Here is an 18063-nt window from a genome sequence, read left to right as displayed (position 1 = left end):
TGACGCTAGTCCTTGAACCTTTCTGAAACACCTCATGCAAATAAATGACTAAGAAAATGATCTTGTTACTAATCTAGTAAAAGGTCACATGCCACATTTTTTTTTTCATATCTATTTCTGTTATCATCTTTGGTGCCCTTTTTATCAAGTTTGCAAAAATAATTTGGGTTGGAAATGCCCAGGATGTCCTGGCAAGCTATATTCTAGTTGGTCAAAAAACGCCTTGGCATCTTGAGGGGATTTCCCATCATTCAATATAATAAAATAAAATAAGCTTTTCTCTGATTTGAACCACGTTCTCTTCAATGTGAATATGGAAAATGGCTTTCCTCTGATTGGTCATTGGCAATCAGGTCTCACTCAGACATGCCCTGAACAGCTTTTGAGGCTGTACATACTGAATATTGTACTTTAATTACAATTACCCGACCATAAAAAAGGGAGTAACAATTAAAGAGGAAGTGGGTTGTTAACTTGTTACTAAAGGATGTTGTGGATTAAAATCAAAAGAGGGGATTTTATATTGAGACTCGGCTCCCATTCAAAGAAACGAGCATTTTTGCGACAAAAACTGCATGCTTTGCTATTTCATCCTTGTATACATTATGCATTTTAAGTATTGTTGTAAAACAATAGATTTATACTTTATGTACTATATCTGTATATCTTGGAAGCAAGCTGTCATCCTCTGCAAAATGGGCCCAAACACGGCACAATTTGTTCCAAAATGTTTAGGAATTTCTCCTCAAACTAATTGAAGCCATTCATTCTTCAACTCTCCGAGGTTGGCAGGTGATGCACAGTTTTAGCAGGCGCGCAGATGTTCAGCCATTTTTCCTGCATTCAGTAGGCATGTCGTAAACTTGAAGTAAGCAGAGACTTGAATGAGTCGCAAAATAAAAAAGAAAATTGCCATCTACAGTGGAGAAAAAAATGTTAATGACCGTTAAAATGACTTTATTCTCATAACATTAGTCAAATGTTTTTTGTATTTGACATTGTGTGACATTACAATGTTATTTTCATAACTGAGCAACTTTTTCATTTGACACTGTTTCCTGTGAACATTATGCCTTTTTATTGCAACAGTTCAACTTTTGAGTTTTTTCTCATAACTTTGCCACTTTTTATCTTTAGGTCACAACTTTGTCTCGTAAATTTGTGAGTTTTTCTCTTAAATTCAGGATGTTTATTAGAATGACATTATTTCTTTAAAATGTTTTCTCATTACCAGTACATTATGACTTTTTGTTTGTCATAACTTTTGGAATTTTTCTCCAAATTTTGTGCTTTTTCCTCCAAAATTTTACTTTCATTAGAACTTCATCTTCTATCTTTTTTGGTGAAGCATGACTGAAATGGCAACTTTTTCTTGCAACTTCAAGATTTTTTCTTTACCATTCGTCTTTCATCAAACTTACATCATTTCATAACTTCAATCTTTTGCGCATTAAATGACTTTTTAGCACAAATGTTTAACTTTTCCCAGAATCCTTAAGACTTTTTCTAGTAACTTTTTGGCTTTTCCCCATAGCATTTGGACTTTTTAATCCTAATATCACAAGTTTTTAGTGTCACTTTTTAACTCTTTCCCATACGTTTTTGACTTCTTTGACATTATTTTTCCTTGTAACTTTGACTTTTTCTGATAACATTGCCATTCCCATAATGTTCCTTTTTTTCTATTTCTTTGTTTTTTGTTTTTGTTCTACTACTCCACAAAGAGAGCCTTAAAAGTAGTACTTTTTTGTTTTTAAATGCAGACTTTACTTAATTGACTTGGGGGACATAACTGTGAATCAAGCACTTAGGGTGAGAATTTGGGGTTTTGTTTTTCTTAAAATGCTCATTGTATGGTTCCTATCATTCAGTTTTAATTAATGTTGTCCGTGCCTGAACTGCACGCGCGCCTTCATTTTGCTAATAAAAACATTTTAGTAACTGATTATAAAAATGTTTATCTTGAAGTCTTGAAAAAGTGCCGTCTTGAAACCTTTGTTATCTACACAGGCAATTTAACACATTTATGCAGTGACGTGTGAAAAGTATTTGCCCCATTCCTGTGCATATTTATCACGTTAACTGACCAACAGAGTAACTATATGAAGAACAAGAAGCTTCAATATTACTTGTTTTCATTGCCATTTTTCATTTATTTTTCTTAAGAAAATAGTTTTTTTTAACATGCATCTCAAATATACCCATTACAGAATGTAAAAAAACAAAAATGCAAGTAATTGAGTTACATGTATTTTTAAAGGCATAGGAAAAACACACATCTGTAACAATGACAAAACCATCTTATAGTTTGTTCTTTTAATAATTATTATTGTCATGAAGGGAAAGAATATAGCCTGGCCACACCACAGCCCACATTGTTTGACTGACTGCTGCCTATGTGGCACCCCCCATGACTCAAATATGCAAGATAAGATAGGGAGGTTATTGCTTGGCGCCTCTCGGATCTTGTGATAACATGACTTTTGTACATCGTTGCGACAGAAGAGCAACAGGTGAGGGACCTGAAATATCACATGCTTGAATGAATGGATCGCTGCCATTATATTATTCACTTTAAGCATGAGAATAACAATTCAAGCTTTGCTGCTGGTCACGGTGTAATACGAGCTCGTTCACACATCTGTGATGCATGGCCCTTCGGTTTTTGGCTGTTTTTTCCTAACCGTTTTCATGGTGAATCCTCAAAATTACCCCAAATGCCATCATTTCACACTCACAAAACAAAGCCCTAGGATTTGTCCTACATGGTAAACCAAAATTGGTGACTTATTCAATTTCAAGCACGGATTATTAAAGTCCCTGTAAAGTGAAAATAGACGTCTTCCAAATTTGACACACCAAAGAGACGTACGATGTTAACAACACAGCCAAATCTGAACTGTTAAAATAATAAGTGGGGCTTCAAAATGATAAAAACGCTAGCTTGAAAATATTGCCCCGACTCATCGTGGGGAACTTTTCCACACCGTGACAACGAGGCACTCTAAAGTGGACATACCAGATGTGTCACGTCAGACCTTTCCGCCCATGCAGTCAGATTGAAAAAAATATATGAAATTCTACCCTTTTTGCTCTTTCTTTTGTCTTTCTCTTTGTCACATGCGCACACTCACAGCCAACAACGAGGCACTCTGAAGTGGCCATGTCTGATGACTATCCGAAGAGATCATGTACATGCAGATTTTTCAGGTTGACATGCATCTGGCGTAATCGCATAATTTTTTAATCTTTACAGGGTCTTTAAGACTTTTTCATGTGTTCTGTTATGATGAATTTAAAGTTGATCATTGAAACTGTTGTAAAGGGTTTACATTTCTCTAACTTTCATGTGGTGCTACTGGTTGAGTTTGGCAGAATTCATGTTGGAGTCATACATTTCCACCAGGATGCACACGCTTGCAAAATATTGTTGAGTTTTCAGTCATGTTGAGGTCTCCAAAAAGCCCAGATATTTTTAACTCGGAGCGTTCCTGAATGCACCTTCTTTGGAAAGGATGTAAATCATTACCTGCAACTCAGCATTCTTATTTTCTTTTCTTCTATTCAAAGCAACAATGTGTGCATACATCCTCTCATGGTTGGCGTCCTCTCAATTGCATTCGCCCAGGCGTTGAAGCTATGCAAACACAATCTCGTTTGGGGGCATTCTAACGCCATGCGGCTCTCGGGCGGGTCCTCTCCAGTGACGTCTACTCCGCCGCTTTCTGAAAAGGTCAACGCAGCCTCAGTGTAGCCCCAAACACTTGCTAAATTCCTTTTTTCTCTCTACGTTTTATAAAAATACACTGTCATTCCTCCTTTTCTTTTACGGTTTACATCTGAAAGGCAATTTGAAACACAACGGTCATAAATATCCACACAGTCCATTTTAAAAGGTTTCTGCATTTTTTTTTTGTGGTATTATACAAAAATTGGGTTGGGGGGGAAAAAAGCCGTTCCGTATAAAAACAGACCCCTGCTTGTTGATACTGTTGTTTTAAATCCCAATACACACATCACATTGTAGAAAAGGAAAGATGACTTTTACAAAAGGTTGGTCTCAATGCAGGCGTTTGGGGTATAAGCATGGCCAGGCATTCCGTCGCTTCAAATCTTGGCACTGACAAGTCACACGAAACAGTGTTTGGTCTCATTGTAGTTGTTGTTGTTTTAATGGCTTTAAACCCTCAGAGTTTCACATGATCTCGGACCAATAGGAAGACTTCAGATCCATCCTTGGCAAATTGGCGCTGCAATAAGCACAGCCTTCACCAGGGGGCAGTCAGCTGCCAGAGAACAGAAACGTACGGAAAAGTATGCACCATGTTGTTTCAGGACATATGAGAGGAAGGGAAACAATCGGCTACCATTGGAGCACTCATGTTGAAACAAAATCTCGCACATACGAGACATAAACATTGTCAAATGCATACAAGGGGGAGACGGGACATTGATCCTCTCACTTCACAGGAAAAAGTCACTGCCGTTGGTTTTATTGCATTTTAAAGGTAGCGTCCTTGCTTCAATTGGGAGTCGAATCAGATTGGCATCTGCTTTGTGTTCTCACGAGACAATTTCCTCTACGAAAAGGAAGACAATGACAAACCATAGAGGAGTGAGAGACAAGACGACTATGTGTGACAATATAGCCCAGACAAAAGTCAGCTGCATTGTCTCTTACACAATAAAAATGTTGTCCAGCTCACAGGATTTTCTGAGGCAAGGGTTTCCAAACTTTTTGAGTCCAGGGGTCCCTTGCAGGGTGCAAATAAATACAGGGTTGGGGAATCCAGGTCCAGAAAGTAAAAACCCTAAAACAGTTTGGCTTCAACCACAGGCAATTGTACTCAACAGGTGGAGACAAGCTCGTTTACCTGCCTGTTTATTAAAAACACCTGTGGCTAAAGCCAATCTGTATATCTATATATTAGAGGTGTAAATATAGCTTCTTTTTATCTTTGCATATCTATAAACTCTTCAAATAAAACCAATTTACTATAATAATTATTAATAGTCACGCCCTCGGGCATGTGGCTGTTGTAACACTCCACTTTTTCAACACCCAAACTTTTCACAGGCTGTGACAAGTGTTATTCTTAGCATGTGCTGCGGGCCACTACAAAATGCACAGTAGGCCGCACTTTGGACACCCCTGCGTTACGATTATGAGAGGGTCCTTGGAAAAATGGCTCCTCTGTAAGGGATTCCTGGACCCATAAGGTTTAAGAAGCCCTGCTCTAAGGCACGGTCGGTTTTCAGTCTAGTCTGCACACAGCATCCACATCTGGGTTAAATCCATACCGAGGGCTTTCCCTCTCCTGATTTGCTGCTGCTGCTGTTGCTGCTGCTGCCTCCGCCGCTGCTTCCGCCCCCCTTGCCGTGCTTGAGTCTGTGCTTGCGTTCCTTGTGAGGCTGAGTCTGGATAATGTTGCTCTGGGGTTTGTCGTCCTGGCTGTCTCCGAGCTGCTCCTCGGCGCGGTGCTGCTGGCTGTAAGCCTGAATGGCGGCCTCCAGCTGGTCGTGGGCCTGCTGAATCATGTCCTTGTTGAGGGCCACGCGGGCCTCGCCTCCGGTGGGGAAGTTGTCTTCGTTGCTACCGAACTGCTGCTGCTCCTCCTGGGCGATGTTTGCCCGGTTCTGCTTGCACGCCATCTTGGCGTTGCTCAGGTCGGTGTAGGGCATCTGCTCCGGTTTCACCACGATGTTGTAGCCGGGCGGCGCCGACGGCGTGTTCCAGGAGAAAGGGTAGCCGACGTAGTCGGCGGGTCCGTCGCCGCCCACGCCACCTTCAGAACCCGCCTCTGGCCCCGCTCCCCCGACCGAGCCCTCGCCGCCCACGTTGGTACCCAGCAAGCCCAACTGGTACTCGTCGTCCGGAGGCGGGCATCGGCGACGGCGGAGGATGTCGCAGATGGAGCCGATACCCAAGTGCAGCATCTCCCAAACGTTGAGCGTCAAGCAGAGGACGGTGACGCCGTACATGATGCGCAGGAAGATGGTTTTCTCCGTGGGCCGCGACACGAAGCAGTCCACGCTGTGGGGGCAAGGCTCCCCCGAACACACGAAGACGGGCATCACGCGGAAACCGTACAGCAAGTACTGACCCATGAGGAAGCCCGCCTCCAGCACCGTGCGGGTCACCAGCTGCAGAACGTAGACTCGCATCAGCCCCTCGTCTCGGATGCGCGTGCGGCCATCGTGCCGGATCTTAGGTCTGGGCGTGGGTTGCAACGGATCGCGAGGCCTTTTGGGAGGCTCGATCTCCGGGACCTCGTAGATCATAGGGTCGTCCTCGTGATCCTCCTCTGTCTCCTCGATGCCCCTGTGCTGCCGCGCCCCAAAGCATATTTTCCTGGGCTTCCTGTGCGTGTAGCCCCCTCCCCCAATGGTTCTCACCGCGGCGGCACCAGATCCTCCCTTGGCTTCATCCAGTCGCGCAATCTTATTGACGGCATAGCCCATGTACATGAGAGACGGCATGGCCACCAGGATGATCTGGAAGACCCAGAATCGGACGTGCGAAAGAGGGGCGAAGGCGTCGTAGCAGACGTTCTCGCAGCCCGGCTGCCCCGAGTTGCACACGAACTTGCTCTGCTCGTCGTAGTAGATGGACTCTCCCCCGACGGCCGTGAGGACGATCCGGAAGACGATGAGCACGGTGAGCCACAGCTTCCCCACGAAGGTGGAGTGGTTGTGGATCTCCTCCAGCAGCCGCGTGAGGAAGCTCCAGCTCATGGTGTCGCTGGACAGTGGGGCAGACAGTGTCCCTCTCTCACCTGCTCACAGACTCTGGGGGAGGGAGACAAGGGCAGAAGGACAGGAAGTGGGGAGAAAAAGGATGACAGCATCAGTATACAATCACATATTCCAAAAACACTTGAAAGCCATCCATCCATTTTCTATCTGGATTATCCTGCTCAAGATCAGAGAAGAGCAAGAGTCTTTCCCAGCTGACTACAAACCTGAATGGGTCACCAGTCGTTCACAGGCCACATAAAAAGACAGACAACCATACTGTCACTATCACATAGTGGGAATTGAACCCACGCCACCTGCACAGATGTCAAATGAGTAAACCACTTGAGTGACTCACTTTGAAACATCCATACAAAAGTTTACCGTGAGTTGGAGCCAATCATAGTTGACTGGGTAAGGTGGGGTACACTGATCTGGCTTCCTGTCAATTATCTGGCCAAGTAACTTAGGACAAATGCTTTGTTGCTGTATTTAACTCATTTGCTCCCAAAAACATTTTAAATATTACCCCAAAACAAATTCATACATTTATTTATTTATCTTTTATGCTAGAGCATACAGAAGGCTTTGATGCAGCCTCTGACCTGAAGAGGTCGCTTAAAGCAATGGTAGTTATTACAAAAAATGGCCCGCAGGTGGTAGCAGAGTATCCAGGGAAATGTTGCAACAAGCTCTTTTCCCCAGTGTTTTCACTAGGTTTGTGAATAATGATGAAACTTAGCTATATTCTAATGCTAATTGTTGCAAAACGGAAACAGATACAAACATACTCTTTTTGCTGATGAAAGAAGAGACTCTTATCTGTCTTTTGGTGGGTTCCAAGTTTTAGCAATAGCAATAGAACACAATATTCTGTGGGTCTTGCAAAATCAGTCAAAATCTAGTAAAATAGCCGGGAGCAAAGGGGGTTGCTTCAGGGAAAATGGCTGGGAGTGAATGAGTTAAGAAGGTTTTTCAAGTTTTTCTGACAACTTCTTTTTGTACTTATACTTGCTTTATTTAAATACATATCTTCTTCTTTCTACTGCTCACTTTGGCCAAATAGGCTTGCTACTTTTTCAACCTCCACAGATGATGACGACTCAATGTGAAAAAGACATAAATAGAAACAGGTAATGTCAACCGCGGTTGAGCTTGTGAGTGATTGACTGAGATCATGGGGATGGGTAAAAAGGGATGGGGCGACTTGGAGGAATGTGAGCCAGGAAGTACTCAAGATTATGGCAACATCCATGGCCGCATTTAAGAAAATTGTTTCATGTTGTCAGCACATCATGTTGTCGAAAGCACAGCATGAAGGTCAAACCAGCGCTAGATAACTCTTGGATAAAAACAACAACAAAATGTGACTTGTAAAGAGAGTTCTTTTCTATTTCTCAATACAGGCACTATGTAAGATAGTGGTTAATAAAAGAAGGATACTATTTTTGGTTGTAGAGACATTTTTCTTCCATTGTGCCAAGTTATCAAAATGTGTATAAATGTGTGACCAAACGTCCCCTGTCCATTTATTTTACACCCTGTCTGGACATCTGGGGGATTTTATAAATTCAGGAAAATGTCTGGTTTTCATTGTTTTCACAAATGTGTGACGAGGACATGAGTGGCAGTGGAGAAATCGGAAATAATAATGCAAGCAATATGACATCCCGTTTATTTGTCTGTCTTTCACTGCTGTTTGTTGAAGTCGTTACGTTGATCGAGCCAAATACTGACTACGGTCAGTTCACTCCTAAGCGTTCAAATACGGTGCTGAGCTCTGGAACAGAATTTTAGCTCATTGGTAGCGATGTGCGCTCCCAAACCGAAGATGTGGTCGCGGCCCAAGTGATGATTTCGAACATTTTGTCATTATTTATTTATTTGTCAAGAAAGACTTAAAAAGCGAGTTGAGTTGTTTTGTTTGTTTTTCAACTCATACATAAAAATTGTTGTGTCTGCCATCTTTGAGTATCATTTAAGTATCCTGCCCTCCTTTTTGGAAATCAAAATGTGTTTACTTTAGATGACAGCGGCAGACAACCATTCTCACTCACACTTTCACTAAATGAGCATACAAATCGCAGCTAAAGCTAAGTTTAGTTTTCTCATATTACTACAAAACTTACTGCTCTTCTTTTTACGATCTGTTAGAACCTCCACATATAGAGCTCATTTTGACACATTCAAGTGGCTGACGCCAAAAACATCACCTCGCCAAATCTTTGCTCTTGCTGCCTTTTTGGAAAATGGTGGTCATCCACCAACCAGATAGAAACAAAACAATTAAAAACGTTTATTTTACTTAAATCCTACATACCTAATAAAGAGAAACAAAGTGCAACTAAAGAACACACATCTGGTACACTTGTAAGGAAGTAGCCAGCATAAAAGATAGACGAAGGATTCAAACAGAACACAGTGTCACCTCATTCCAACGTGTGACAACATTTGCACAAACACACAACTCTAAACAATAAAGTTAGCGCCAACGCTAGCACTAACCTAACACGAAAGCTGTCAGGGCCACTTGAAACCACTGAAACCAAGGTTACTATGGCGACCAAAAAGACGCTGATGTGCTTGCGGCAAAAGTATTTTGAAGCAGCAGTTTGAACACGGTCAAACCATTTCATTTGGTTTAAGACACAGGTGTTAAATTCAAAGCAGGGGCCAGATCAAGCCCACCAGATTATTTTCCGCGACCCACTACGGCAATTATTAGTTGGTTTCCACATTGTCAGACGAGCACTCTGAGGAAAACCTTAACTATGATGTAGCTGGTGATCAAAAATGAGTTAGACTCCCCTTGTTTAAGAGGTTCAGAGGTGACGTCGTAATTCTGTCATTAAAAGTGGTTGTCCCCCCCACCCCACCCCAAACACACACCGCAACCTTAATTTGATCTGTTGCTCCTTGCAGCAGCGTTGAGAGCTCAGTGTCACTTTGAGGCTGCTGTCAAGTTGCCTCTTAAGGGAATTAAACACTGCTGGAAAGAGGATATCAGTATTAAAAAAAAATACCATCGCGCAGCAGAAAGAAGGAGACAGAATAATCCTAATTGGGAATTTCCTACCCCCAAACACGCACACACACTTTCCATCTTTTTTTGTGAAGAAATAAATCCTCTTAGCGAGCCTTCTTGTGTATGAGGTGCAGTTCTCAGGGTTGTATTAGCTTGAGAGGTAAATGACATTGCGCTGTGCTGTGCTGTTCTGTTGTGAGCGGATATCTCGAAAAATGTCGACTATGTGGGTTACTTCACAGCTCTCCATCACAACCCGCCGGATCAGCAGGTGGCAGACGTAAACCATCAAAACTGCATTAAAAGCCAAACACTGGCAGCCCCCCTTGGGGTTTCTTTCGAGGGGCGAAATATGACAGCGCCGCAAGACTTTTCTTTCCCCAACAGTGCACGGTTTATTGTCAACGGCAATGCCAGGGAAAATCCCAGCCTGAATAGTGACAGAGATTTAAAAAGGGCTTCCAAAGTCCACATCCTTAGCCAGCAGGTTGAGAGCTTAACGAAGTATTCAAGCAGGAAATATCCCGCTCGGAGCTCACAAAGGTTCGACCTCAAAGCATCAAAACAAAAAATGTGCCTGAGGAACTAATGCTCGTTTTGGTATAATACATTCACAATGCATTAACCTTCATGGCGATTCTGGGTTCAGGGTCCTGCAATTTTTTCTATTTACTTATTTATTTATTTATTTATTTATTTTGTTCTGCCTCATGTTTATTTTGGGTGTAATTCCACTGTTGACCACAAGATGGGAGCACTCTATTTTGTTTGACATGCCTACAGAAAGCGACAGCGGTAGGTAGGTGGGTTCATTTGATTATGTACATCTTTGGGCATGATAAGGTATTTACAAAATATATCTAGGGTATTTAAATAGGGTATTCCAACATTGCAGATTTCAGTCAGTAAGATGATGAGTTCATATATCGATTGCTTGAATTTTCTAAAACCATGCATATTGATGCTAACCGTAAGCATGCCAATGGCGTTTTGTTTGTTAGCATTAAGCTAAGCGGACGTTCCAAAGACAAGATTATCTGGTTGTGTTAAACACACAAGGTTCTCTTTTGTTTTATATATGATATGACATTGGCAACAAACAGCTTGAAGCCTCATTTCTAAGGAATTGCTCATGATCAATATTCCCCATTTCCAAGCCACGCGTCTGAAATATCCCACTTTTCTGGAATGCAGCACTAGCTGAAGACCTCTATCTTATGTCCTCTCTTACAGGCTGGATGGAGGAGGAAGTGGCAAGGGAATGTTTTCAAGAATGCTTGCGACAGTAGCGTGTGCATCCATCACCGTGACCATATAAGGACACGGCCGGGACGCCGCTGGAAGGAACATGTCAGGAATCGTTTACGTGTGCGCTCCCCCGGCTCGCACTGTGAGGACACGCTACAAGTTGTGAGTTGTGACACACACACGGCGAGTCTATACTGCTATGTCATTGTCTTTACGTAACTCCTTGTGTTGTCCCTTTTACTGCAGGCCGCAAAAGGTTAAATGGCTCTTTTGATGTGCCGCATCCCGCGTGTACAAAGTGACTGTTTGGAACGGCACACAATGAATGGCAGCCATTGGCGCTTTGATGTGTTTAAAATGGCCGCATTTTCAAATTATGCAAATCTTTCCTATACCCACTGTCATATTTGAAACAGTGACAAGCACAGCGAGTGATTTACTTCCAACCTAATCTGTGTCATTCAAACACATTCTCCTACAAGGTCACTCCGAGTCCTCACTATTCTCTTCTCAGCCATAAAAATGAATTGTCCGGTTTTCAGCAATTGACTACCAGGAAAAATATATATCAATAAACAAAAAAATGAAACTAGATCTTCATACAGTATACTGTATTCTTTTTAGGACATTTTAGTTTGGTGTTGGATTTGTGAGGTTTTTCTAATGTACGTGCCTTGGCTCAATAAAGGTTGGGAAACGGTTTTGTAGCACCTCCTGACCAAAGGAGGCGCTGCATCCATTCACGCTCATCTGCTGTTCTGAAAAGTTCATACAACCTGGCACCTTGTTTTCAGATCCTATTTGCGTCTGCCGGAGCTTGTGGGGGCAGTCGGAGGCTAAAGAAGCTGACTCAGCGCGTCAAGTTAGCGGCGGCGTGAGTCAGCAACGCAACAGTAACAAAACGCAACAACGACTTTGTTACTCTCATACCAATGTGAACATCAATTTGGTGGACACTGTCACAGATTTTGGATGCACACACGGGTTGTCGCCAGGTCAGCGTACGTTGGAGGTTCCTGGGTGGGGGTTTCTTTGCGCTGTCTGAGTTACCATGACAATGAAGGGGGCAACGGGGACAGCAAAGGGACGGGGGGTTGTGAGGGGGTATTGTTCACGGGCCATCCAGTTTGTTTTGCTCAGGATGACACCGAAACAACATGACAGATGTGTCCCTTACTTTGTGAAGTGGTGGCCCATGGGTCAAGGAAGAGGCCAGAGTGGTACAAACCTTAATTTCATCACATACAGTCCGCTTGCATTGGGGGCAAGGATGGATAGATGTGGATATACGTATATATATGTATATACCAAAAGAATATATATTTTTAAATTATTTAATTTTACTATCATATATATATATATATATTAGGGGTGTTAGAAAAAATTGATTCGGCAATATATCGCAATATTACAGTGCGCAATTCCTGAATCGATTCGATACGCAGCCGAATCGATTTTTAAACATCCATTTTTTTAGGGGAATATTCAACAAAACGTCTTACTTAGGGTTAGGATTCACATATTAAGCATGGAAGAATGTTACACTAATGGAACATATTAAGCCTTAATATTTAATTTCAGTGCTGTTCAAACATGAAACAGACTCCAACCTGTTTGCTAAATGCAGTGGCTCAGTTATAAGCCTGAATTTTCAGATGAATAAATACATTTTCATACAAGTCTTACAGTGTACATGTATAAGTTTACTGATTAGTATTTTCCAAATTTGAGTTAAAAAAAATCGCTCAATTTATAGATTTGTATCGGGACTAATCAGTATCGAATCGAATCGTGACCTATGAATCGTGATACGAATCGAATTGACAGGTACTAGGCAATTCACACCCCTAATATATATATATATATATATATATATATACAGTAGTATATATATGATAGTAAAATGAAATAGATTTTTAAAAAATATTATTTTTGTTGAATGAGTTGCAAAGTGAGTTAAAAAAAAAAAGCTTGTTGCCTGTAAACTATTTGTCTAGTTAAATATGTCATATGCCTGCCAGGCTCTATTACATGCAAATGCATGTACATTAATACAGTATGCGCGCTCTCGTTATGAATAGAAAGGCGGCTTAGGGGCAGCGCGGATAATAAAGGCGGTGCAAATGGTTTTTAAAAAGCTCTAATGAGACCATGTTAGGCTAACGGCTTCATTAGCCTCTGCTTGAACTTGACTCGGGCATGCAAAGCGTATATGACAAAATGATGTTTAATCAGCTATTAGGAACAACAATTTGTTCATGTTCAAATGCGTTCATGTTCACATCCTGCTCTTTTATTTGTTGTTCGTTTGTTTATTCCTCTGGTGCGTGCATGCTTGCCGGACACTTCATTAGGTACACCTGCACATTCAAATGACACCCAAAACAAATTGTGTCTTTACAAAGATAACAATGGAGCAAATATATTTATTATGGTGGTTGTAGTTTGCATTGATTGCATCACTCTGAGAGCTGTTTCTAATTTATTTAGCATTTTGTTTATATGTGACTCTTACCCACAAACTACCATATTTTCGTTTTTATATGTATTTGTCCCTGACTTATTATTAATCACAAAATTATCATCAAACTGCAGTGCTCTGCAGTCCCCGTGAAAATGCTATAAAGGACTTCTGTTCTGACAGATCAGGGGTGTCAATTTTTTTTTGTTGCAAGCCACATTGGAGTTATTGTTTCATTCAGAGGGCCATTATGACTGTGAAGCCAAATAAATGTATGATCACCTCATATTTCATATCGTCACCCTCTTTAAATAATTGCCTAAATCTTTTTTTTTTTTTTTTTGCATGATGCAAATGGTTCAATTTCTTGTGTTTCCTGAAAAATCTGAAAAAATGACTTAGGCGATTATTTTAAGAAGGCATCGATATACCAAACAAAATGATGAATAACTAGTTTTGAAATTAGAGGCCAGTAAAACAAAACAAAAACAAAACTATTACAATATCTTAATGCGTTGTAAAGACAATTTGCAATTTTGGTGTTTTAGCAAGAAACATGAAGCCAATAGACATCATTTGCTATTGCAGGCCACATGAAATGATGTAGCAGGCTGAATCTGGCCCGCTTGCCTCCAGTTTGACACCTGCGTAAGGTAGATGACGTAGTCTAAACACTTCTAAGTAAAAACACTATATTTTAATTAAAAACTGTAAATGAATATTATAAATGTAAATAAATATTAAATAGTACATATAAACACAAATATTATAAATGTAAATATTATTCTATTTAGAATACCCGGTACATACAAATTGTAATAATTGAATGACATTACATACATTTTTTTTTAATAAGTACAAAATTGAATATGTTTTTATAATTTATTTAAAAATGATGCAAATGCAAAGAAAAATGATCCATCCATCCATCATGTGAACCGCTTATGCAGGGTTGCGTGCGTGCTGGAGCCTACCCAGCTGTCTGCCGGCAGTAGGTGGGGTACACCCTGAACTGGTTACCAGCCAATCGCAGGGCACACTCAGATGAACAATCATTCACATTTAAAATCACACCTAGAGACAATTCAGAGTGTTCAATTAACCTACCATGCATGTTTTTGTGTGTGTGTGTGTGTGTGTGTGTGTGTGTGTGTGTGTGTGTGTGTAATTCAATTAAACATTGTAAATATTTAAATATGTTCGAAAATATATTACAAAAAATGTTAAAATAAACATCAATATAATCCAATCCCATATATATAAATATATCCATCCATCCATTTTCTTGGCCGCTTTTCCTCACTAGGGTCGCGGGGGTGCTGGAGCCTATCCCAGCTGGCTTCGGGCAGTAGGCGGGGTACACCCTGAACTGGTTGCCAGCCAATCGCAGGGCACACAGAGACGAACAACCACACTCACATTCACACCTATGGACAATTTGGAGAGTTCAATTAACCTGCCATGCATGTTTTTGGAATGTGGGAGGAAACCGGAGTACCCGGTGAAAACCCACGCAAGCACGGGGAGAACATGCAAACTCCACCCAGGAAGGCCGAAGCCCGGACTCGATCTCACGTCCTCTGCACTGGGAGGCGGACGTGCTAACCAGTCAGCCACCGTGCTGCCCTATATAAATATATATATACATTTAAATACATTTAAATGTAATTTAAATTTTAAAAAACATTTGCATAAAATGAATCAACATATGAATATTCAAATGTAATTTAGAAATAATTATTGCAGACAAAAGCTAAAAAAAAAAATACAAATCCAGTTTTCATTATTATTATTATTATTATTGTTGTTATTAAACAAAGTGGAGGAAGCAGCACACAGACAGTTTCAGCAATATCATCTGCTTAACTAATGAAGGGTTTCACAGTCTATTTATTACTATGATGTACTTTTTTAAATTGGTTCAATTGTCCAATGTGATGAGGGAAAGCCTCAAGTGCCAATAAGGGGGGAAAAATCATTTTGTTTTAGGTGGGCGAACGACTAATAGATGGATTCATCTGTCATGTGGCTAAACCACAATAATAATCTTCATAAACGTGTCATGTCAGAAGATGAAGAAGGGTATCGTTGCAAAGAGCAGCGGCAGTTTGGTGTGAAGAACATGTCGATGAATATTTACTACGCATTGGTGATTGATTATTAGGCCTTTAATGAATCACACCAAAGGAAATGGTGCACTGCACTGGCCATTATTTTAGGTACTATATCAAAAAGAGTGCCTCAGACAGGAGCATGCAAAGTGGGGTGGAGGGGTGCATCCGCATAATGGAGGACATCTCCCCTCCTCCGTCCACATTTACAAAATTTATAGACACCTGTAGATTAACCAGAAAAAGCTTTCACCCAAGTCAAGTGTTAACTCATTCGCTGCCATTGACGGCTATAGACGTCAAAAATTCATTTGAACTATTTCTATTAATTAAAAAAAATAAATCCACTTTTGCTAACAAGAGTATGAAAACCTAGAGAAAGAAATATTGTGAAGTCATGTGATTAATTAACATTAAAAAAAATTATCGCCTGACGGGCCTAATTTAATAAGAATATCTTAAAAATAAGGGGTGTTTTATTGTAATTAATCGCATGATAATTTTATATCTGTTATTAATGTACAATAAAAAAATATATAGGTTTTCATAAAAAATGAAATGAAATTGTTAAACTAATGATTTTTTTACGTCAATAGTCGTCAATGGCAGTGAAGGAGTTAATTAAGGGAAGAAAAGCAAGATTGCATTTCAGCCAGACTGCGCAAATCAACTTAAACTACTCCATGTTGGTCAGCAAAAAAAGCATTCAGAGAGCACTTCCATGACGACAAACATTTGAGCTCACATCGCAATTTATTTTTCCCCCTTCAAGTGAGTGCAAACATGTGCAAAGACTTCAAGTTATCAGCGTTGATCATCAATACACATCCATTAAGCCTCACCAGCTGAATGTACAAAAAAAGGGCTGATGGAGGGACGCCAGTGATGAAAGCGCAAACAAATGTCAAATTCCACAGAAATGAGCCGCCTCGCCGTTGGGGTCCTGTACAAGGAAAAACATGCGTGTACTTTCCAAAAGATGAGGCTGGAGCACGTGTGCGTGGTAGGAAAGTCAAAGTTGCCTCATTAACGCTGTCCGAAGGCAAAGCATCTCCATATGTTGCAGGGGGGGTGCAGCATCTGTGCCTTGGACTCCACCAAACACGACATGAAAAGTTCTCCACGAGCCAAAAAGGAGAAGCAAAGCGGGATACTCACTTGCACCCTCCCTACTCCACCTCCTCCTCCCCCGCCATCGTTCACTCTTTAAGGCAACGATCGTTGGTGGTGCGCCCGTCCGTGCCGTGTGAGGAAGGCGGCGAGATGAGAGCTCGGCAGAGTGTCTTGTGGCGCTCAACAATGGCTTACTCCCATCATCCCCCAAAGTGGGTCACGGCAGGGAGTAGAAGAGGCGGGATGGGCGAGGTAAAGGTAGGGGGCTTTTGCCTTGGCGGAGGGTTAAAGGGAGACGATCTTGTTTCGAGTTTGAAAAAACTTAAAAATATGAGCACAGTGGTGTGCAAAGGGTGCGAGGGGTGACGAGGTGACGGCCCCCGCCATGCACAACGATCACTACATGCCCAAGACGAACGACCATTTTCTATGCCCCTGAAAATGATTTTTTCAACGGGTGCGGACAAATGTTAGGGTTATTATAGTTTTAAAATTTTCATTGTAGTTGTTTTTTTATTTGATTTTGAGATTTTTTTCTTTCTTTTTTTTTTTAGTTAGTTTTAATTAGTTTTCAAGGTGGTTCTGTTTTTATTAGTTTTAGTTATTTGAAAAAAATGCTTAATTTAATTTAGTTTTAGTGTCCGTAGTTTTTTTTTTTTTTTAAATGTGTATTACTTGTGCACAATATTTAATAAACACCATGTCAAAAGGAAAAAAGTAACACATTTCTTACCTAGCGTTGCGTTAAATAAAAAAGCAGGCGTGTTGAGCCAATGGAGCCAAAAGTCCAGCATGCAAAATTGTCGCCTACGAGCGATGTCACCTGAAGGTGTTTTTCTATTGGCTGCTGCTAGGTGACGTTACTACTACATTGAGACGTCCTCATTCCGGTTAATATTGAAATAAATCTATTCTAAATCATTTTTAAAATCACCCCCAAAGGCGACCTGCAGTAAATTAATTACAAAAAACTAAAACAAAGGACATTTTGGCGATAATTATAGTTAATTTTAGTTAATTTTGTAAACATAAAATGTAGTTTCAGTTAGTTTTTGTTTTTATTTTATTACCGAAATTATTTTTTGAATTTCAGTTTTATCGTTACTTTACGTGAACTAAACTAACCTTGAACACAGCACTATGCCGGTTCAACATGCGCATTCATGTTTTATCAATCGCAAACATTCATGCTCTTAAAACAATAATACATTGATGGGGGCTGTACCATATGTTATGCTTGACGTAGATTAGCATGTAGCATTTTTAGCATGGCGCCTTCTGCTTCCCCGCAAAGAGTCATGTCAGGATACCAGTTGGAAAAGTCTCCAGAAAGGCCCTTCTTGACTTAAATGCTTTATGTCAAGCGTCCA

The 18063-nt window shown here is 40.8% G+C and overlaps 2 protein-coding genes across 2 annotated transcripts in view; one reads left to right on the top strand and one right to left on the bottom strand.

The window, feature by feature from the left end:
• LOC144044852 (alpha-2,8-sialyltransferase 8E-like) overlaps window positions 1–285 on the top strand; it is an 11852-nt gene extending 11567 nt beyond the window's left edge. The window contains exon 6 of the mRNA XM_077559520.1: window positions 1–285. This exon is cut by the window's left edge and continues 1615 nt beyond it. The gene's annotated coding sequence lies outside the window, so the exon portion shown is untranslated.
• A 1844-nt stretch (window positions 286–2129) lies between these two features.
• The window catches only part of gjc1 (gap junction protein gamma 1), a 45417-nt gene continuing 29483 nt past the window's right edge, over window positions 2130–18063 (bottom strand). Inside the window, exon 2 of the mRNA XM_077559258.1 lies at window positions 2130–6789. Within this exon, the coding sequence (XP_077415384.1) occupies window positions 5290–6735 (1446 nt within the window). The 5' untranslated portion in view covers window positions 6736–6789 and the 3' untranslated portion in view covers window positions 2130–5289. The remainder of the gene's footprint in view (window positions 6790–18063) is intronic.

The sequence above is a fragment of the Vanacampus margaritifer genome, chromosome 2 (genome assembly GCF_051991255.1).
Source record: "Vanacampus margaritifer isolate UIUO_Vmar chromosome 2, RoL_Vmar_1.0, whole genome shotgun sequence".
NCBI classification, from domain to species: Eukaryota; Metazoa; Chordata; class Actinopteri; order Syngnathiformes; family Syngnathidae; genus Vanacampus; species Vanacampus margaritifer.
Note: the sequence above shows the minus strand (reverse complement) of the source record. Positions and strands in the feature narration are given on the sequence as shown.